A 23,839-nucleotide genomic window follows, 5' to 3' on the forward strand; every position below is an offset into this window, starting at 1 on the left:
TTGGAATTATATCGCCATTCCTTCACCGTCGCTCGGTCAAAATCCTGGAACTTTCTTCCTAACAGTACTATGAGTGTACCTACCCCCAGATGGACTGCAATGGTTCAAGAAAGAGGCTCACCACCACCTTCTCAAGGGCAATTAAGGATGGGTAATAAATGCTGGCCTGGCCAGCAATGCCCACATCCCATGAAAGAATATAAAAAGATAGAGCTAGACCATTCAGACCTGAAGTCAGGAAGCACTTTTTCTGACACAGGGTAGTGGAAATCTGGATTTCTTTCCCACAAAAAGCTGCCAATTGAAAATTTCAAAGCTGAGAATTTTAAAGGTATAAGCATTACGGAACCAAGGTGAGTGGATGGAGTTCAGATACCGATCAGCCATGATCCATTTGAATGACAGAAGCGGCTCAAAGGCTGAATGGCCTCCTCCTGTTCCCATATTCCTGGAGTTAACCCCTTACATGAATATGTACAACACCAGCACATCTATCTCCTTCCCTTCCACCGCCAAGTGCCCCAAACACTCTTTGCACGTGAACAGCGATTTACTTGCATTTTCAATCTGGTATATCCTAATCGCTGCTCACAATGTGGTCTCCTCTGCGTTGAGGGGACCAAGGACAGATTGGGTGACCACTTTGTGAAACAAATCTATTCAGTCTGCAAGCTTGTCCCTGGGCTCCTGGTTGTTTGCCACCATTTCACTCACATTCTAACCTCCTACTTAGTTCCAATTAAGCTCAACGGGAGCTCACAGAACAGGGCATCATCTTTACATTCTTTCAGACTCAACATTGACCTCAATAATTTCAGATCATAACCTCTGGCCCCTTTTTGTTTTGGATGTCAGCTGTTGATGATGACTCCGGTATTCCCGTTCACACCTGCTCGACACCCATCTTCTGTATCTTTACTTGTCCTGTTACCATTTCCTTTTGCCTTGTACCATCATCCATCCCGTGGCTATTTAATCACTCCTACTTTCCACTGTCACAGACCTTCCCTTTTGTTCTTTCCACCATTTCCCTATCTCTGTACTTGCATAAAACCTGTTCCATCTCACTTTTTACCAGTTCTGATGGAAGCTCCTTGGTCTAAAGTGTTAACTCTGTGCTCCTTCCTCCACAGATGCTCTGAGTCCTGTTGACAATTTCCAACATCGTCTGTTTTTTTATCAGGCGAATCTACCAATGAACGAGCACTATATTTAACCCACAGTCACTCCTTAGATACATGACATGTACATAGCATTGTAAATACCGATCAGGTCAGCTGCCTGTCAGGTATCGATCAGATTAGCCAGGTACAATCCGCTGTAACTTTCCCTCCCAGCCAACAAAAGGTGGCGGTACAGACACCAAACTCTCAGACTGACTTCGGGGGAGGTACAGAAATGGCTACAAATCTGGACAGAGATTTAAGTTGCTCCATTTGCCTGGATGTGTATCAAGACCCGGTGTTGCTAAGATGCGGCCACAATTTCTGTCGAGTCTGCATACAAAGACACATAGAAGAGTCGGAGGAGCCACTGTGCCCGCACTGCCGAGAAGAGTTTGAGGAGGATTCGCTTTATCCCAATCTGCAACTGGCCAACCTCATCGAGGGAGTGCTGGAACTCCGCACTAATGCGGAAGCACAGGCGGACAAGCTGCAATGTGTGAGACATAAGGAAGAATTGAAACTCTTCTGTCGGGACGACAACCAGCTGATTTGTTTGATGTGTGCACTCTCCCCGGATCACAAATCCCACACTTACCTTCCCAAAGTTGACGCCGATAACGAATACAAGGTAATTAATATAACATAAAAGCAAAATACTGCGGATGCTGGAAATCTGAAATAAAAACAAGAAATGCTGGAACCACTCAGCAGGTCTGGCAGCATCTGTGGAAAGAGAAGCAGAGTTAACGTTTCGGGTCAGTGACCCTTCTTCGGAATTGACAAATATTAGAAAAGTCACAGGTTATCAGCAAGTGAGGTGGGGTTGGGGCAAGAGATAACAAAGGAGGTCCAGATTGGACCAGGCCGCATAGCTGACCAAAAGGTCACGGAGCAAAGGCAAACAATATGTTAATGGTGTGTTGAAAGACAAAGCATTAGTACAGATTAGGTGTAAATACATTGAATATTGAACAGCAGCAAGTGCAAACCTGAAAAAAAACAGTGGGTAAGCAAACTGAACAAACTAAGATGAAATGAAATAAATGCAAAAAAAAGATTGTAAAAAAGAATGTAAAAAAAGGAAGAAAAAATAACTAAAAATAAAAGTAAAATGGGGGCCCGTCATGCTCTGCAATTATTGAACTCAATGTTCAGTCCGGCAGGCTGTAGTGTGCCTAATCGGTAAATGAGATGCTGTTCCTCGAGCTTGCGTTGATGTTCACTGGAACACTGCAGCAATCCCAGGACAGAGATGTGAGCATGAGAGCAGGGGGGAGTGTTGAAATGGCAAGCAACCGGAAGCTCAGGGTCCTGCTTGCGGACTGAGCGGAGGTGTTCCGCAAAGCGGTCACCCAGTCTGCGCTTGGTCTCCCAATGTAGAGGAGACCACATTGTGAGCAGCGAATACAGTATACTACATTGAAAGAAGTACAAGTAAATCGCTGCTTCACCTGAAAGGAGTGTTTGGGGCCTGGGGTAGTGAGGAGAGAGGAGGTAAATGGGCAGGTATTACACCTCCTGTGATTGCAGGGGAAGGTGCCATGGGACGGGGACGGGGACGAAGTGGTGGGGGTAATGGAGGAGTGGACCAGGGTGTCGCGGAGGGAACGATCCCTTCGGAATGCTGACAGGGGAAGGGAGGGGAAGATGCGACTGGTGGTGGCATCACGCTGGAGGTGGCAGAAATGGCGGAGGATGATCCTTTGGATATGGAGGCTGATGGGGTGGAAAGTGAGGACAAGGGGAACCCTGTCACGGTTCTGGGAGGGAGGGAAAGGGGTGAGGGTAGAGGTGCGGGGAATGGGCCGGACACGGTTGAGGGCCCTGTCAACCACAGTGGGGGGAAATCCTCGGTTGAGGAAAAAGGAGGTCATATCAGAAGCACCGTCATGGAAGGTAGCATCATCAGAGCAGATGCGTCGGAGACGGAGAAACTGGGAGAATGGAATGGAGTCCTTACAGCAGGTAGGGTGTGAAGAAGTGTAGTCGAGGTAGCTGTGGGGGTCGGTGGGCTTATAATGGATATTAGTAGACAACCTATCCCCAGAGATGGAGACAGAGAAGTCGAGGAAGGGAAGGTAATTAATATCTAGCAAATACCTACTGCTTAAAAAGAACATGGGGTGTAATAATTTCACATCGTTCGTGTTTGCACTGTCTTCCACAATCTTCTAGCGCAGGCAGGGGATACAATTCGGGAAATCTCCGATTTAGTCCCCAGTTTTGCGATCATTAATTTTAGGCTGCGTTTGCTGACAATGCAACCACCAGGTGGCGCAGTACTAGCACATGTGCAAATGCAGCCTCTTCCACTGTCACTGTCTGCCACCATCAGGCAGCTGCCAGGATTAAAGATGGCGCTGCTCAATTTATCACAGAAAAACAAATGGCACCGGAAAATACACTCAATGGCTGCCATTGCTGCCTCTATCCAACTCCCAACAGTCCTCCGCTCCCCCCTTGCCATTGAGCGTCTCTCTATCGGCCCCTCCTGCGCTCGTCTTCTCACCGCTGAATCCCCGCTGTCTTCTTTTAAGCCGGTTCGCCCCCTCCGTCAGCCTGTTGCTCCACACCTCATCACTGCTGCCCCCCGCCGCCACCCCCCCCCCCCCCCCGCCCCCCGCCGCCACCCTGCTCTCTGGCCACTCACTCCCCCCTTCCCCCCACCTCCAGACGCTAGCTCCAGGCCATGCCGCTTTCCTCTTCTCGGCCACTCGCTCCCACTTTCAATCGTTCTCCCACACCGCCCGAAGGATGACGTAGGAGCGAATGGCCGAGAGGAGGGAAGTGACGCGGCCTAGAGTTAGCGGCTGGAAGGGAGCAAGCAAGGAGCGAGTGCCCGGTGAGCGGGGTTTTGGGGGCGAAGGGGCGGTAGCGAGGAGCAGGGAGCAATCAGCTGAGGGGAGTTGGGCGGGGGAGCAGTGGTGAGGTCTCGAGCGAGCGGCTGAGCGGGGGAAGTGGCTGGTGGGGAGGAAGGGGGAGAAAGCCCCGAGGCCTGGAGCAAGTGGCCAGTGGGGCGGGAGCAAGTTCGGTTCTGGGTACTGCCTGTGTGGAGTTTGCAAGTTCTCCCTGTGACTGCATGGGTTTCCATCAGGTGCTCCGGTTTCCTCCCACAGCCAAAGGTTTGCAGGTTGATAGGTAAATTGGCCATTGTAAATTGCCCCTCATGTAGGTAGGTGGTAGGAGAATTGAGGGAAGGTGGGAATGAGGCAGGGAATATGGGATTAATGTAGGATTCGTATAAATGGGTGTTTGATGGTCAGCACAGACTTGGTGGGTCAAAGGGCCTGTTTCAGTGCTGTATCTCTCTATGACTCTAATTTAGCGATTCCGTCTCTCCAGCTCTTTTCCCCATAGTCCTCCACTATATGTTCCCTTCAGGTCCTTATCAAATTCCCCACTTGAAAGCCATCACTGAACCTGCCTCCACCACACTCTCAGACAGTGCATTCCAGATCCTAACCACTCACTGAGTAAAAAACAAATTCCTCATGTTGCCTTTGGTTCTTTTGTGAATCACTTTAAATCTGTGTCCTCTGGTTCTGGAACCTTCTGCCAGAGGCCTCATGATTTTGAACACATCAATCAAATCTCCTCTCAATCCTCTCCTTTAAGGAGAGCAAGCCCAGCTTCTCCAATCTATCCACTTCGCTGAAGTCTCTCATTCCTGGAACCATTCTGGTCATTTTGTTTTCTGCACCCGGACAATACTACAGTTGAGGCTGAACTCGTGTTTTATAAAGGTTCATCATATCTTCTTGCTTTTCTACTCTATGCTTCTATTCATTAAAATCCAGGATCCCCTATGCTTTCTAAAACACTTTCTCAACCTGCCCTGACACCTTCAGTGATTGATGCAGGTACAACCTCTGTTCCTGCACCTCCTTTAGAACTGTACTCTTTAATTTATATTACCTCCCATCATTCTTTCAACCAAAATGTATCCCTTTGCACTTCTCTGCATTAAATTTCATCTGCCACATGTCCACCCATTCCACCAGCCTGTCTATGTCCTCTTGAAGTCTATCAGTATTTTCCTCACAGTTCATTAGAATTTGAAGTTTTGTGTCCTCTGCAAATCTTGGAATTATGCCTCATACACCCAAATCTAATTAATTAATAAATAACAAAAAAACAGTGGGCCTAGTACCAACACCACTGCATGCCTTCCTCTGGTCCAAAAAATAACCGTTCACCAGTACTCTCTGTTTCCTGTCACTCAGCTAACTTCCTATCTATGCTGCCACTGTTCCTTTCATTCCATAGACTCGTTGTGGGCGAGTCTATTATGTGACACTTTATCAAATGCCTTTTGGAAGTTCAAATGCACCACATCACCTGCATTACTCTTATCAACCATCTTTGTTACCTCATCAGAAAACTCAATCAAGTTAGTTGAACATGATTTGCATTCAATAAAAGCATACTGGCTTTCCTTAATTAATCCACGTTTGTCTAAGTGACTGTTGATTTTCTCCTGCATTTCCTTGTCTATAAGCACCACTGAGGTTAAACCGACTAGCTTGTAGTTACTGGGTTTATCCTTGCACCCTTTGTTTTGAACAGGGTGTAACATTTGCATTTCTCCAGTCCTCTGGCGCCACCTGTCTATCTAAGGAGGATTGGAAGGCTATGGCCAGTGCCTCTGCAATTCCACCTTTACTTGAATGGGAACTTTAATTGGAAATGTAATAATTGTGGGGGACTTTATAGACTGGACCAATCAAACTGGGCAAAAGTGGTTTGAAGATGAGTTTGTAGAATTCTTTCATGACTGTCTCAATTTTGATTTAGATTTTTGATTTAGAGATACAGCGCTGAAACAGGTCCTTCGGCCCACCGAGTCTGTGCCGACCATTAACCACCCATTTATACTAATCCTACACTAATCCCATATTCCTACCACATCCTCACCTGTTCCTATATTCCCCTACCAACTACCTATACTAGGGGCAATTTATAATGGCCAATTTACCTATCAACCTGCAAGTCTTTTGGCTGTGGGAGGAAATCGGAGCACCCGGAGGAAACCCACGCAGACACAGGGAGAACTTGTAAACTTCACACAGGCAGTACCCAGAATTGAACCCGGGTCGCTGGAGCTGTGAGGCTGCGTTGCTAACCACTGCGTCACTGTGCCGCCCTACACTGCGCCACTGTGCCGCCCTGGAGAAATATGTTGTGAAACCAACTAGGCTTAAAGTTATTTTAGATCTAGTTTTTGCAATGAGACAGGGTTAATTAGTAATATCATAGTAAAAGATTCACTGGAAAATAGTGATCATAATACAATTGAATTCCACCTTAAGTTTGAAAACCACACGCACCAATTACAAACAAGAATCTTAAACTAAAATAAAACCTGTAGAATGAAGAGAGAACTGGCTAAGGTAGATTGGGTAAATACACTAAAAGGCAGTAAATAAACCCTTGTTCAAAACATGCAAAGAAACAATTCAAAATGTTCAACAAAAATACGTTCAATTGAAAAACAAATACTCAGTACAAAATATCTATGCATGACTTACTGTGGAGGTTAAAGATAGTATTAGATTAAAAGAAGAAACTTAGAATTTTGCAAAGAATAGTAGTAAGTCTAAGGATTGGGAATGTTTTAGAAACCAGAAAAGGGCCACCAAAAAAAAGTTAATAGAAAAGGAAAATGTAGAATGAGAATAAACTAGCCAGCAGTATAGAAACAGATTGTAAGAGTTTTTACAAGTATATAAAAAGGAAGAGAGTAGCTAAAGTAAATGTTGGTCGCTAAGAAACAGAGACAGGAGAAATTATCATGGGGAGTGAGGAAATTACAGAGACAATGAACAAAGATTTTGTGTCTTTATTCACAATAGAAGGCACAAGTTACATGCTAAAAGTAGACGGTAACCTAGGGGCAAATAAGAATGAGGAAATTAAGGTAATTAACATCAGTAGAGAAGAAGTACTGGAGAAACTCAAGGGACTAACATCTGACAAATCTCCAGGACCTGATAGCTTAAATTCTAGGCTTCTAAAAGAGATAGTTGCAGAGATAGTTGATGCGCTGACTATGATTTTCATAAGTTCCCTAGATTCTGGAAAGGTCCCAGCAGAATGGAAGTTAGCAAATTTAACACCGCTATTTAAGAAAGGAGGGAGAAAGAACACAGGGGACTACAGGTCAGTTAGCCTGACATCAGTCATCAGGAAAGTGCTGGAATATATTATTAAGGAAGTCTTAACAATATACTTAGAAAATCATAGTATGATTTAGAACACGTCAATGTGGTTTTATGAAAGAAAAATCCTGTTTAACAAATTTATTAGAGCTTTATGAGGATGTAACTAGTCGGGTGCATTAACATCTCACACTGAAGAGTGTCTGCAGAGACTCATCGAAAGGTTTGCGGCTGCCTGCAATGAATTTGGCCTAACCATCAGCCTCAAGAAAACGAACATCATGGGACAGGACGTCAGAAATGCTCCATCCATCAATATCGGCGACCACGCTCTGGAAGTGGTTCAAGAGTTCACCTACCTAGGCTCAACTATTACCAGTAACCTGTCTCTCGATGCAGAATTAAACAAGCGCATGGGAAAGGCTTCCTCTGCTATGTCCAGACTGGCCAAGAGAGTGTGGGAAAATGGTGCACTGACACGGAACACAAAAGGCCAAGTGTATCAAGCCTGTGTCCTCAGTACCTTGCTCTACGGCAGCGAGGCCTGGACAACATACGTCAGCCAAGAGCGACGTCTCAATTCATTCCATCTTCGCTGCCTCCGGAGAATCCTTGGCATCAGGTGGCAGGACCGTATCTCCAACACAGAAGTCTTTGAGGCGGCCAACATCCCCAGCATATACACCCTACTAAGCCAGCGGCGCCTGAGATGGCTTGGCCATGTGAGCCGCATAGAAGATGGCAGGATCCCCAGACACATTGTACAGCGAGCTCGCCACTGGTACCGGACCCACCGGCCATCCATGGCTCCACTTTAAAGACGTCTGAAAACGCAACATGAAGTCCTGCGACATTGATCACAAGTCGTGGGAGTCAGTTGCCAGTGATCGCCAGAGCTGGCGGGCAACCATAAAGGCGGGGCTAAAGCGTGGTGAGTCGAAGAGACTTAGCAGTTGGCAGGAAAAAAGACAGAAGCGCAAGGAGAGAGCCAACTGTGTAACAGCCCTGACAACCAATTTTATCTGCAGCACCTGTGGAAGAGTCTGTCACTCTAGAATTGGCCTTTATAGCCACTCCAGGCGCTGCTCCACAAACCACTGACCACCTCCAGGCACTTACCCATTGTCTCTCAAGACAAGGAGGCCAAAGAGAAAGAGAACTAATAGGGTAGATAAAGGGGAACCTGTAGATATAGTATACTTGGATTTACAAAAGGCATTCTATAAGGTGGCACACAAAAGATTAATACACAAGATAAGGGTTCATGGAGTTGGGGGTGACATATTAACATGGATAGAGGATTGGTTAATGGACAGGAAGCAAAGAGTAGGGATAAATGGGGCATTTTCACATTTGCAGGCTGTGACTGATGGAGCACTAGGGCCTCAGATATTTACAAACTATTTTAATGACTTAGATGAAGAGACAAAGCATAATGTATCTATGAATGGAATACTGGGTACAGTTTTGGTCTCCATATTGAAGGAAGGATAGACTTGAATTGGAGGCAGTACAGCAAAAGTTCACTAGATCGGTCCCTGGGATGAGAGGGTTGTCTTGTGATGAGAGGCTGAGTAAATTGGGCCTACATACTCTGGAATTTAGAAGAATGAGAGGTGATCTCATTGAAACATTCAAGATTATGAAGGGGCTGGACAGGGTAGATACTAATGCGTTATTTCCCCTGGCTGGGGAATCTAGATCATGGGGGTACAGTTTCAGAATAAAGGGCTGATCATTTAGGACTGAGATGAGGAGAAATTTCTCCGCTTAAAGTGTTATGAATCTTTGCAATTTGGTACCCCAGAGGATTTTTGAATATATTTAAGGCTGGGATAGACAGATTTTTGGTCTCTCAGGAAATCAAGGGATATGGGTAACGAGCGGGAAAGTGGTGTTGAAGTCCAAGGTCAGTCATGATCACATTGAATGGTGAAGCAAGCTCAACAGGCCATATGGCCCACTCCTGCTCCTATTTCTTATGTTCCCTCAGCATCCTTGGATACATCCCATCTGTACTTTAAGTACAGCCAGCCGTTCTAGTACCTTTTCTTCAATGTTCTCTCTGACCTCTGTTCGCTGTGCGTGGCCAGCTTGTTGCACTGCGTGGTCCCTTTAAGATCAATGCGGGGCCTTGCATGGGTATCTTCAAGGAAATGTTGCTTGTACAATGCCTGTTTGTTCCCTGTAGAGCACCTTCCTCATTGCTGTGCAGCTACACACTTGCACATCTTGAAATGACTCCTCCTTATCAAATTTTAGCCCATCTGGTATCTCAACTACTTCCTCTTTCGCTATGACTTTGACAGCATCTTCTTCCTCGGTAAACACTGATGCAAAGTACTCATTTAGTACCTCAGCCCTGTTCTTTGCCTCCATGTGTAGGTCTCCTTTTTCGTCCCTAATTAGCCCCACTTCACCCTTATACTATTTAACATTGAGTGCGACTTTAAGGTTGGAGTCCCTGAATGTCCACGGGGGTGCTGGTGATCTCCCAATGTTAAATTAGAGGCTGCCAATCTCTTGATTGAGAAAATCGTGTGGAACTTCCAGTCACATGTGTTAAACCTCCGCAAGGAAGCCTTCAATTAAATCAGCACAATTCAATGTCAGCCATACATAACAGCCGCCAGCACTTATGAACTGGTTTTAAATAAGGCTCTGAGGGTGGGTTTATAACTTTAATGTGGATGAACGTTTTCTTCCTGGAAGCAATGCTAAACACCACCTGGGGGCTAATTTTAACTTAGCTCATCATGCAGCCCAATATTACTCTCCTTCAACTTCAAGGGAGAGTAAAACCAGTGGGAAAGTAAAATCAGCATTGTATCCAACCCTGTCTGTTTGCCAATGGCCAGATTAAGTTAAAATTGTCACAAGGTGCTGAAATTCAGTGGCTCATTCATCGTAACTGTGATGCAGTAATTGCCAAAATCCCGAAGAGACAGGCACGTAAAGTAATCAAACAGACTAATGGAATATTGGCTTTCGGGGACTAGAATACCAAGGGATGGAAGTTATGCATCAGTTGTATAGAACCTTGGTTAGACCCTGTTTGGAGCACTACATTCAGTTTTGGTCACCGCATCTCAATAAAAATATAGGGAATGCAGTGCAGATTTACTAGAACAGTATCAGAGCTTAAAGAGTTAATTATGATAAGAAAGGTTACAATGCACCAAGGCTCCTTTGACAGCACCTTCTAAACCTACAGCCTGTATCCCCGAGAAGAACTAGAGCAGCAGATGCATGGAAACACCACCACCTGCAATTTCCCCTCCAAGCCACACACCATCCTGACTTGGAACTATATCACCTTTCCTTCACTGTTGCTGGGTCGAAATCCTGGAACTCCCTTCCTAACAGCACTGTGGGTGTACCTACCCCACATGGACTGCAGCGGTTCGAAAAGGCAGCTCACCACCTCAAGGTGGTGCCTCTCAAGGGCAATTAGAGATGGGCAATAATTGCTGGCCTAGCCGGCGATGCCCACATCCCATGAACGAATAAAAAAAAAACTTGGCTTGTACTCCCTTGAGTTTCGAAGGTTGATGGGTGATATATTCAAGGTTTTTAACATTTTTAAGTGAGTCAATAGGGTAGACACAAAGTAACTATTTCCTTTGGTGGAGGAATCCAGAACAAGAGCACAATCTTAAAATTTTCTCGAGGCATTCAGAACTCAAGTCAAGACAGTTTTTCACCCAGCGGGCAAATGGAAATCTGGAACTTGATTTTTGCCAGGCAAGGGAGTTGATGAACAGACTGTCCATAATCTAATTCATTGGTAGAACAGCATTTTCCTAGGCAGTAATTATAACCTAGCTCTCTAGGTGGGATGCCCATGGGATAGGGTGGAACACTAGTTTTTACACGCTCCCCAATATTAGTTTCCATTGACTTCAACAGTGTGCCGCCCAATCCCATCAATATGGTTTAGGTTGAAATTGACTACTCTCAGACCATTCCATTAATATAAGCAATGCACAATTCCCACTTCTAAATAGAAACAAATTGTTTACTATATTCTGACGTGTGTTTTACAGGATCTACTGAAACATTCGATTACATTGCTCGAAGAGGAGGTTAAAGACCGTATAATCATGCGCATGGCACAGGGGCAGACGATTTCTGAACTATTGGTGAGTTTCTGAAGAGTGCATTCACTTGCTGTGCACCACAATCTCCAGGCGATAACTATTTTCCATTGTACCTTGTAATTGTTTCTGACCCTTTATTAACGTGAAGGAGAAGAAATGGCAGCATCTTCGGCAGAGGTACGAATCGGGCATTATTGTTATGTCCCCAGCCCAATAATCAATTCCATTTAAGTCAATGAAATGGAATATTGGAGTGGGTGGAGGTGAGGGAGGGGTGAATCAGATGAGTGGTGGATTCAATACTGGTTACACTCTCTAAGGGTGCAATTCAACTTCTGCAGTGGCACCAAACTGATATCAATGGGCTGATTTTTACGGTCTGTGGTGGGGACCCATCCACTGGCCGAAAAGTCATTGGCGATTCCGCCGGACCCGGGGAGCAAGACCAGATTTTACGGTCCCCTGGCCCTGAATTGGTCTTGGGCGGGACTTCCACTTCACTGTGGCAGGAAGTCCCGCCTAATGGAGCTGACAGCCAATCAGCGGGCCGGCAGCTCTTCACCCCAGCAGCACCACCGGGAGTGGTGGCCACTACTGGGATAACACGCAGCTGCAGGAGGAAGATGACGGCCGGCCCCAGAAAAGAGGTAGGTTTTTCGGGCCTCGCTAGGGAAACCTGTTGGGCCCTGGCGAGGCAAGGGTGGGTCAGGAAGCGTTTTGTGCGTTGGGGGCGGTTGGGCTTTGGGGGCGGCCCTCCGTGGGGCACAGTGTGCCCAAAAAGGAGGGCCCCCAGCCTCCCAGAAGGCCGCCTAGTTTTATCAGATTGGTTTTTTGAGGCCTCGGCCACCCGCCAAATGTAAGATACCCATGGCAGTGGGCAGAGACCCTCAAGAGGAAGACAATTGGCCACTTAAGGGCCTTGATTGGCCTGGGGCAAGGTAGCTGTTTCTCGCCGCTGCCGCCCTGTGTAACTTGGCAGTGGAGGTGGGAGCCTCCCACTCCATTTTACGCCCTCCCAACCCCCCCGCCACCAGCCCGCTGTTTTGGGGGGATGTAAAATTCCGGCCAATGGTTCATCTGATTGCTTTACAGAGTACCCGATTTTACTTTTTGATGACTGCAGTGTTATCTAGTGGGCTGCCACTCCTCTACTCCCCACTTTGGGCCTCACCAATATTGAATTTCACCTGTCTTTCTCTCTCAGTGTGGTTCAGAAAGGTTCTTAATTGCACGTATGTGTGTTTTTTGGGAGGACCTAACCTGCCTGTCGGGAAACTGGTGAGATCTGGTGCAACCAGGTCACCTGATTTCATTCACCACTGAAACCAATGAAGATCAATATTGGGCAGGGTCTAAATCCAACATTCCACCCAATCGTGCTGGCTTCCCTCCTGGCATGTTAGATTCGACTACACCCCATGCTACCTGAGGGGAAAGGCTCCCTTACTCAGTAATATCGGGAAAGTTACATTTAGTTCCATCTTGGGTTCCAATTACATAGCCTGCTCACATTCACCTCCTAATTCATCAAATTTCCATTTTACTAGATGTCTCACGAATAACTGGCAAGAATGAACTGAGAATGTTGTGCTAAATGTATGTTGGGTTGAGATATTTATCCGGAAGCTAACAGGTTATTGTGCATTCAATAATTAGCTGCGGGCTCATAAAGTTGAGAATGGTAACAGAGTTTAAATTAACATAATGAAGCAAGGATCATATTAATCACAAGTAATTGTATAGGATCGACCACAATTTATTTTTGCTGAGTCATCTGTTCACTGAAGGTTAGATATGAGTCCGCGATTGGGCAGCACTTGCTGAACGATCCTGAGGGCACTAATAGCTACACAGCAACCAATGTAAGATAATCCACCGAGTTTGTGACGTGGCTCATTTACGCTTGCTAGAAGCAACATACATACATAAGTAGAGACCCATTCTGTGCAAACAAAAGGAGTATGTTCCAAGCCTTGCATCTTTTTGAATTATCCAGAAGCTTGGGTCACTTGTAGTTCCCGCTTGCGTTCTCCATGACAATACCTTGGCCAATCAGACTTGCTGATCAATTAGCACCCTTTTCTCCTGTAGTATAAATTGTGATCGTTTAAATTATGACAGTCTTACATTTGTCCCGATAAGGGCAAGACAAAAATGCTTTGGCAACATGTCTCTCTTTTCAGCAATATTCAAGTTCTGTACTACCAAGCGACTGAATGTTGAAAAGATTCGATAGGATAGATACAGAGAAATGATTTGCTCTTTGCGGAATCAAGAATGAGGGGACATAATATTCAAGTTAGAGCTCAGAAATTCAGGAGCAAAATCAGAAAACACGTTTTCACACAAAAGGTAGTAGAAATATAAAACTCTCCTCCCCAAAAAACTATGCATGTTGGGGGACGATTGGAACTTTATCCATATTCGGTATGTGATTGAAAATGAATTTCACCATATTTGGACTGCAGTAATTGTAACAAATTATACTTGCCCCATGTACATTGTGTTGATCCTTCCAGGTACCTGTAGATAAAAGCATATTTTCAAACAATCATGCTACTAATTTTCAACAGTGATGGCAAAATGAAATGTTGATATACTTCGGATAAGTTATCAATATTACATAAAATACTTATTCATTTCTATGACAACTTTGATGATGTTGTTACAAACTCACCATTCTACTACAGGATACAACAGAAAGCCTGAGAGAAGATATCGCAGGACAATTCGAGGCTATGCATTATTTTCTCAATGAGAAAGAATGTGCCATCATACAAAAACTTGCGGATGAAGAAGATCGTGTTCTGAAAAAGCTGGAAGAGAACGTTTTTTTGCTTTCAAGAGATTGTGACAAGATGGAAGCAGCAATACGCGATATACGCATGGTGGTAAATTCGCAAGACAGTTACAAGTTACTACAGGTAAGTCTTCAGCATTTTGGAATGGACATGTTTTGACTTCACAGTCGCGAGTTGAATTCTACAAATTATGCAGTCGCTCTGAAAGAAATGAGCAAGCAAAATAATAATATATCCTTTCTTTCACAGGAATATGGCAGTCTTAAGAAGAGGTATGTGTATACCAAATGTGTTTATATTGAAATAAAAACAAGAAATGCTAGAATCACTCAGCAGGTCTGGCAGCATCTGTGGAAAGAGAAGCAGAGTTAACGTTTCGGGTCAGTGACCCTTCATCGGAACTGACAAATATTAGAAAAGTCACAGGTTATAAGCAAGTGAGGTGGGGGTGGGGCAAGAGACAACAAAGGAGGTCTAGATTGGACCAGGCCACATAGCTGACCAAAAGGTCACGGAGCAAAGGCAAACAATATGTAATGGTGTGTTGAAAGACAAAGCATTAGTACAAATTAGGTGTAAATACACTGAATATTGAACAGCAGCAAGTGCAAACCTGAAAAAAAACAGTGGGTAAGCAAACTGAACATACAAGGATGAAATGAAATATATGCAAAACAAAGATTGTAAAAAATGTAAAAAAGAATGTTAAAAAAAGGAAGAAAAAATAACTAAAAATGAAAGTAAAATGGGGGGCTGTCATGCTCTGAAATTATTGAACTCAATGTTCAGTCCGGCAGGCTGTAGTGTGCCTAATCGGTAAATGAGATGCTGTTCCTCGAGCTTGCGTTGATGTTCACTGGAACACTGTAGCAATCCCAGGACAGAGATGTGAGCATGAGAGCAGGGGGGAGTGTTGAAATGGCAAGCAACCGGAAGCTCAGGGTCCTGCTTGCGGACTGAGCGGAGATGTTCCGCAAAGCAGTCACCCAGTCTGTGCTTAGTCTCCCCAATGTAGAGGAGACCACATTGTGAGCAGCGAATACAGTATACTACATTGAAAGAAGTACATTGAAAGAAATCCGCATTCCGAAGGGATCGTTTCCTCCGCGACACCCTGGTCCACTCCTCCATTACCCCCACCACCTCATCCCCGTCCCAGGGCACCTTCCCCTGCAATTGCAGGAGGTGTAATACCTGCCCATTTACCTCCTATCTCCTCACTATCCCAGGCCCCAAACACTCCTTTCAGGTGAAGCAGCGATTTACTTGTACTTCTTTCAAATCTTTGTTATCTCTTGCCCCACCCCCACCTCACTTGCTTATAACCTGTGACTTTTCTAATATTTGTCAGTTCCGAAGAAGAGCCACTGACCCGAAACGTTAACTCTGCTTCTCTTTCCACAGATGCTGCCAGACCTGCTGAGTGATTCCAGCATTTCTTGTTTTTATTTCAGATTTCCAGCATCCGCAGTGTTTTGCTTTTATTTTAGTGTTTATATTGAACACCATCTAAACCTGTTATGGTTAAATTTCCACCTAAGTTCTGCTTCTGCACTAACTACACTGGCTGAGCCATAAAGACCCCAGAAAAAATGGCATAAACCGCTAAACAGGCCATTCACGTTTTTTTGTCAACAACAACTTATATTTATATAGCACCTTTAGTTAATAAAAAGTCCCAAGGCTTTTACAAGAGTATTATAAAACAAAGTATGACACTGAGCCACAAAAGGAGATATTAGGTCAGATGACCAAAAGCTTGGTCAAAGAGGTAGGTTTCAAGGAGTGTCTTAAAGGAGGAAAGTGAGGTAGAGAGGCAGAGAGGTGTAGGGAGGCTGTTCCAGAACTTGGGGCTTCGGCAACTGAAGTGCGGCTACCAATGGAGTGATTAAAGTCAGGGATGCACAAGAGCCAGAGGAGCACAGGTATCTTGGAGGGCTGTGGGGATGGAAGAGATTACAGAGATAGAGAGCAGTGAGGCCATGGAGGGATTTGAAAACAAGTGTGAGAAGCCAATGTAAGTCAGTGAGCACAGAGGTGATAGGGGAACAGGACTTGGTGCGAGTTACGACATGGGCAGCAGTGCTTTGGATGACCTCAAGTTTACAGAGAGTAGAATGTGGGAGACCAACCAGGACTGCATTGGAATAGTCAAGTCTAGCGGTAACGAAGGCATGAATGAGGGTTTCAGCAGCAGATGAACTGAGACAGGGACGAAGTTGGGTGATGCTATGGAGGTGGAAATAGGCGGTCTTAGAGATGGCAAAAATATGACGCTCATCTCTGATCAAATGTGACACCAAATGTGAATAGACTGGCTTAATCTTAGAATGTTGCCAGGGAGAGAAGTGGAGTCGGTAGCTAAGGAACGGAGTTTGGTGAGGGGACCGAAAACAATGGCTTCATTCTTCCCAATATTTAATTGTAACAGTGTGGAAGCAGGAAGAGAAGCCATTGCAAATGATTCTCTGGCTACAATTAGACAGACAAGAGTGGAACCAGGTCTGTGGTTTCCACTGAAGTTGCAGTGGAAGATCGGGGAAATTCTATCACGTTTTTTAAAAATCATGTTTGCTATTTAATATCAGCGTGCAGACTTTGAATTGTGCCTTATTTCAAATATCCAACTTCTTTACTCAACTTACTTAAAGACATAAGATATAGTAGCTGGGTCTGTGCTGGGGCCTCAACTTTTTACAATTTATATCAATGAGTTAGATGAGGGGAGCGATGGCATAGTTGCTAAATTTTCAGATGATACTAAGATAGGTAGGAAAAGTATATTGTGAAGAGGACATAAGCAGGTTACAGACCAATATAGATAGGTTGATTGGGCAACAATCTGGCAGATGGAATATCCTGTGGGAAAATGTGAAGTTGTTCACTTTGGCAGGAAGAATAAAAAAGCAGAGTATTACTTAAATGGAGAATGACTGCAGAATTCCAAGGTGCAGAGGGATCTCAGTGTTCTAGTGCATGAGTCACAAAAAGTTAGTAAGCAGGTACAGCAAGTAATAAAGAAGGCTAATGGAATGCTATCCTTTATTACGAGAGGAATTGAAAATAAAAGTAAGGATGTTATGCTTCAGTTATACAGGGCATTGGTGAGACCACATCTTGAATACTGTGTGCAATTTTGGTCTCCTTATTTAAGGATAGATGTAAATGCATTGGAAGCGGTTCAGAGGAGGTTTACTAGATTGATACCTGGAATGAGCAGGTTGTCTTATGAGGAAAAGTTGAATAGACTGCGCTTGTTTTCACTGGAGTTTGGAAGAGTGAGGGGAGACTTGATTGAAGTATATAAGTTCCTGAAAGGTCTTGACAAGGTGAATGTGGAAAGGATGTTTCCTCTTGTGGGTGAGTCCAGAACTAGGGGGCATGTTTTTAAAATTAGGAGTCTCCCTTTTAGGACAGAGATGAGGAGAAATGTTTTCTCTCAGAGGGTTGTGTGACTTTGGAACTCTTTGCCTCAGAAGGTGGTGAGGAGGGGACATTTGAATATTTGTAAGGCGGAGGTAGATAGATTCTTGTCAGGCAAGGGAATCAAGGGTTATCAGGGGTAGATGGGAGTGTGGAATTCGAAACACAAATAGATTGGCCATGATCTTATTGAATGGCGGAGCAGACTCAAGGGGCCGAATGACCTACGTCTGCTCCTAATTTGCATGTTTGCATGTTCGTAGGAGCTTGTGTAGACTGTATGACCCTCGAGCCTCCTCCACCATTCAATAAGATCTCAGTCTTGAATATGCTCAAGGACTGAACATCCACAGGTCTCTTCGATAGAGAATTCCAAAAAATCACAACTGTCTGACTAAAGAAATCGATCACAGTGCCTTTTCGAGGCTGTTAATTCTGGCATTTTTTCTAATCCCACATTACATTCAATTATTTAAATATTTGCATAATTTCATCAAAGAGCAGAAGAGGTGGAAATAGCAGGATGCTATTTTTTTGTCAGCATTCCGGCAGTTTCGCCCCATATACTTCCAACCCTAAGTATAACTGCAAGCTACAGACACCCAGGGCAAGCTATGAAGAAGTGGAAACCATACATCAACAAGTGATAATAGTCGTAGGTAGATATTCATCTTCGGAGCACTGTCTTATCTTATGAAACATAAGAGATCCTGAGGGGACTTGACAGGGTAGATGCTGAGAGGATGTTTCCCCTTGTGAGAGAGACTAGAACTACGGGGCACAGTTTAAAAATAAGGGGACTCCGATTTAAGATGGAAATGAGGAGAATTTTTTTCCCTCAGACGATGTTGGTCTGTGCAATTCTGTTCCCCAGAGAGCAGTGGAGGCTGGGTCATTGAATATTTTGAAGGCTGAGTTAGATGGATTCTTGATTGACAAGGGAGTCAAGGGTTATGGGAGCAGACAGGAAGGTAGAGTTGAGGCCACAATCAGATCAACCATGAACTCATCAAATGGCGGAGCAAGCTTGAGGGGACGAATGGCCTACAAGTGGCTCCAACTATCACAAGTGGCCCCCATCAACCTACCCTTGAAAAGACCACAAAGGAGACTTGAGACAGGCAGTGTTGAAGTCAACTTGGAGGCCAGTATGGCCCTCTAATGTTAGGGTGCAAATTCTTCAGTAAACAAAAATAAGACAAGGAGAGGTTTGGTCAGGAAGTAGTGACACATACTATTATATCGTTCCAAAGAATTCAGCTCAGTAATGTTTGTCAATTACAGATCTGAATCAATCTATTATCCAGTGTTGAATAGCCCAACTTGCAATTTGGATGAATTCTATGGTCCTTTGCAGTATGGAGCCTGGAAGCAGATGAAGAATATCATCAAAACAGGTTAATTTAACATTATAATTTCTCTTTCCTGCAATTATGGACACTTCTTTATGTTTGGTGCAAAGCTTGTTAAAGGGACATGCTTCTGAATTTTACTTTCGGCTTTACTAGTTCACTCAGGATGTAAACTACTCAGGTGAAATTGGACATGGGCAGGGCGCCATGTCTCCAGACCATTAGTCCGAGCCTCTGGATTACTCATCTAGTAACATTATATGTGGTACTTTGTCAAAATCTTTGTTAAAATCTATAGAGACAACATCCATTGGTTTCCCTTCATCAACCTGCTCTGTTACTTCATCAAAAAATTCAATCAGATTAGTCAAGCACAATCTGCCTTTTACAAACTATGCTGGTTCTCCTGACTTAACACAAACCTTTCCAAGTGTCAGTTGATTGCTTTCCCTTGATTATTGTTTCTAAAACCGTACCAACCAATGATGTTAAACTGACTGGCCTGTAGTTACTAGGAATGTCTTTACACCCTTTCTTGAATAAGGGTGTGACATTTGCCACTCTTGCTCTCTGGTATCTTCCCCGTATCAAGGGAAGATTGGAAGATTATGGCAAGCCCTTCCACTATCTCCACTCCCACTTCCTTTCACAACCTGGGATACAAGCCATCCAGACCATCTTATCCACTCTAAGCATAGCCGGCATTTCCAGGAAATCTTTCTTATCAATTTTCACCCCATTATTCCCTCTGCCATCTCTGCTTCTACTGATATTTTGTCAACATCCTCTTCCTTCATAAACACCAATACTCATTCAGTATTCTAGCCTTGGTCTGCACCTCGAATCATATATCACCCTCTTTATCTCTAATAGGTCCCACCCCACTTCTTACTACCTGCTTTCTATTTACATGCGGTAGTAGATTTTTGGGTTCCCTTTTATGTTAACTGCCGTTATATTCTCAAATTCTCTCTTTGACAATCTTATTTTCCTCTTCACTTCCCCTCTCAACTTGAAAATTTCACTGGCATGCATCATACACCCTCTTTTTTGTTTTGTCATATTTTCTGTCCCCCTCATCATCCAGGAGCCCTGGCTTTGGTTTGCTTACCTTTCACCCTTGTTGGAATGTACCTTGCCTGTACTTGAAACATCTCCACCTTCAATATCACCTATTGTTCCTTTACACTTTTTCCTGTTAAAACTTTGGTTCCGTTTTACCTTGGCTGGAGCCCCTATCATTTCACTGAAGTTAGCCCTCTTTCAATTTAGAAGTTCTACTTGAGATCGTTCCTTACTCTTCTCCATTACTCATCTGAGCCTTATGGTATAATGATCACTCTTCCCCAAGTGCTTCCCCACAGACACTTTGTACATTTGGCCCACCTCATTCTCCAGCACCAGATCCAGCATTGCCTCCTTACTTGTTGGACCAAGACCATGCTGGTCAAGGAAGTTCTCCTAACACATTTCAGAAATTCTTCCCCCTCTTTACCCTTTACTGCAATATTATGCCAACTGATATTTGGGTAATTAAAGACCCCAATGTCACCACACTATAATTCTTGCATTTCTCTGTGATTTCCCTGCAGATTTGCTCCTCTATCTCTCTCTCACTATCTGGAGGCCTATAGAATACCCCTAGTTGTGTAATCATACCCTTTTTGCTTCTCAACTCTAACCAAATTGATTCTGCCTTTGCTCCCTCAAGGACATATTCTCTTTCCCACATTACCATGCCTTCCCTAATCAGTACCACCACCTCGCCTCCCTTTTTCCCTTCCCTATCTTTTCTGAACACTTTGTACCCTTGAATATTAAGCGCCTAGTCCTCACCATTTTAAGCCATATTTCTGTTATTGCTCATTCCAACATGGCTATTTATGTTTGTAGCTCACCAACCTTATTCACCACACTCTGTGCATTTACATGCTTGCATTCTAAACCTGTCTTTGTAGTCCTCATAGTCCTCCTTAGTCTGCTCCTCTCCAATATGGTACTTCTTCCTTCTCTAGTACTAACAGTCGCTCCTTTATGCACCTTTTATTCCTCTTTTCTACTTCTATTAGCTGGTGCCCATCCCCCTGCCAATTTAGTTTAAACCATCCCCAACCATACTAGTGAACCTCCCTACGAGGACATTGGTCCCAGTCCTGTTGAGGTGCAATGTGTTCCTTTTGAACAGGTGCTTCCTGCCCCAGAACTGGTCCCCATGTCCCACAGAAACAGTCACCCTATTAGTCCCACTCCCCTGCTCTTTTCCATAGCCATGCTGTTACGACCCGGTGAGAGAAGTGTCTCGGGGTCCTTCTCAGCCTACACTTGGTCTTTTTTGTAACAAGGTTTAATTTTAAACACACCATGTTTTTAGCTCCCCCTTGGTGAATCCTTTTTGCAATTATAAGGCAAAGATGCCAGCACAAACAGGTTTTCTTAGGTTTAAAGAAGAAAAGTTGAAATTTATTAAATTTGAACTTAAACTCTAATTTGGTTGATGCCTACGGGTACACGACACATCCATGCTAGCATGCATATGGAATACACACATGCAAATAGAGACAGAAACGAGCAGAAGAAAAGTAAAGTGGAAAAGTTTGAAGCAATATCTGAAGAGTTTTTGTTATGGTTCTTCGAGCTCACTGTAGAGTCCTGGATTGTAGATAGATCTTGCTAAGTATTCTTCTTAAACTCTGTACATTGTAGGAGACTTTTCTCTCTTGGGGTTCATGTGTCTTCAGTGGATTCAGAGGCTTGTGAGAAAGAGAAGGGAGCAGACAGGAGAGATCTCCTCAGTCCAGGAGCAAACAGAAACTCTGAGTTCAAACTCTTTGAGGCCAGTTCAAAAGAAAACCCTGCAACAGCCAGTTAGTCATGTGATCAGCTGGTCTAACCACTCCTGGCCCTTGTGGATTGTATCCTCCTTAGCAGGCTCTGGAATGCGCTTCCTCACCTTCGATGTCTGTTAGTATGCAAATGTCTTTTCCAGCCATGGCTGATCTGTTTAACAAGTCATCTTCTCACTCCAGCAATAGTTTAAAATCAATGTTCATGACAAAATTAATGTGCCTCATTCTTGGCAGTTAGGGGCCTTGCATTACAACGCACATATTTCCTTTGCAAGTATATATCCAATTCCCTTGTGAAAGTTACTATTGTATCTGCTTCCACCACCTTTTACAGGCAATGCATCCTAGATCATAAAAAGTTGCTGCATTAAAATAAATCTCCTCATCTCCCCCTGGTTCTTTTGCCCATCATCTTAGACCTCTGCTCTATGATCAACAACTCTCCTGCCAATGTAAACAGCTTCTGACCATCTACTCCACCAAAACCCCTAATAATTTGGGACAACCCCTATTAACTCCCTTCTTAACATTCTTTGTTCTAAGAAGAACAATTCCAGCTTATCTAGTCTCTGCACATATCTGACATCCCTCATCTCTGGCACCAATCGAGCAAATCTCTTTTGCACCTACTGTAAGGCCTTGACATCTGGAAATCTGCCCAATGGTGGGGCTCAATATTTTTCCCATTCCCTGCTCTCCTATATTCTTAAGTTTAAAGAGAATATAAATGCCTGCTTATATCCAATTCCTTTACAGTTCCAAAGGCACTTCATTTCGATGCGAGAACAGCAAATCCTCGCCTTTGTACATCAAATCTTGGACGAAAACTTGAATATTGTGAGACTCCATCAAAGTTATCAGACACCCCTGTGAGATTTACCAACCACCTCAGCGTTGTTGCTTCAGTGGGCTTTACCTCAGGAATACATTACTGGGAGGTAAACGTTGGCGAAGACGCTGACTGGTTTCTTGGAGTGGCTGCAGCATCGGCCAACAGGAAAGTGGAAGTAGCAATGAAACCAGAGCATGGATATTGGACCATACAACACACAAATGAGGGAAATTATTGGGCTTACAGCAAAAACAAAATCGCCATCAACCCTGATATCAATCTCGAGAAGATTGGTATTTACCTCGACTATGGGAAAGGACAGTTGTCATTTTATGATGCCGAGGACATGTCACATATTCATACATTCAACGACACGTTCAAAGAGATGCTTTATCCTTATTTTCGCGTCAATTGGAACAAACAAGATGAAATACCACCCTTAGAGATTTTCCATCTACAGTTGTGAACATCTGTCTTGATTAGAAGATATTTACAGTTAAACATTTGTTTGAATGGTGTGATTATCAAACTGAATCAGGCTAGTGAATATGTTACGGTAATGTGGTGTGACATGGGTGGTTCTCACTGTTCAACTCCCCATCTGACCACAGCAAGTGTATTTGTGTTAGAGCGTAGCCCCTTGGTGTTTTATTTTTCAAATAACCAGACAGCGACAGATTTTCTTGTAGGGTTTAAGAACAGAAAGTAAATTGTTTAATGATCAATGCAGCTTATCTCGAAATTGTCACAACTGCATCCACTCACGCATTCACTCGTGACCACACATGCACACACACACACATACGCACACACACATACGCACACAAGAAGGAACAGATAGAGAAGGGAAAGAGGAAGGTGTTTTTTTAGTGGGGGAGAAAGGTTACGATAAACCTATTGAATTCTTTTGAGACTGAAGTTCTAGATGGTCGCAGGTGTGAAATGATTGTATATTTCTCTCTTGATTGAAGGTTCTGCTGAAGATGGTGGGTCACTTCTAGCTCTCAATGCTGTATAATATAGATGTCGGATTTGTCAGCAGGGCATGTGCTTTCTGGCTTGCTGGAATGCCAGCTGTTACAAGTAGCTTCACCTTCTGCGTCAGTCTCGCTATCTCTGGCTGTCTTTGTTTAAAGGTAAAACTGTGTCACCTCTCACCTC

The 23,839-nt window shown here is 44.0% G+C and overlaps 1 protein-coding gene across 1 annotated transcript; it reads left to right on the top strand.

Moving 5' to 3' along the window:
• The first annotated feature begins 1,398 nt into the window (after positions 1-1,398).
• Positions 1,399-23,144, top strand: LOC137345695 (zinc-binding protein A33-like). Its single transcript, XM_068008959.1, has 6 exons — positions 1,399-1,794; positions 11,371-11,466; positions 14,115-14,348; positions 14,475-14,497; positions 18,933-19,045; positions 22,603-23,144. The coding sequence occupies exons 1-6, from the start codon at positions 1,399-1,401 to the stop codon at positions 23,142-23,144; spliced, it is 1,404 nt and encodes a 467-aa protein (XP_067865060.1).
• The last annotated feature ends 695 nt before the right edge of the window (positions 23,145-23,839 follow it).

Source organism: Heterodontus francisci, chromosome 29 (assembly GCF_036365525.1).
Source record: "Heterodontus francisci isolate sHetFra1 chromosome 29, sHetFra1.hap1, whole genome shotgun sequence".
NCBI classification, from domain to species: Eukaryota; Metazoa; Chordata; class Chondrichthyes; order Heterodontiformes; family Heterodontidae; genus Heterodontus; species Heterodontus francisci.

Bases quoted from the DNA above. Each gene is read 5' to 3' on its own strand.
- LOC137345695 (XM_068008959.1), top strand. From the start codon at position 1,399: ATGGCTACAAATCTGGACAGAGATTTAAGTTGCTCCATTTGCCTGGAT. The intron at 1,795-11,370 runs GTAATTAATATA...TGTGTTTTACAG, and splicing joins ACGCCGATAACGAATACAAG to GATCTACTGAAACATTCGAT. The intron at 14,349-14,474 runs GTAAGTCTTCAG...TTTCTTTCACAG, and splicing joins ACAGTTACAAGTTACTACAG to GAATATGGCAGTCTTAAGAA.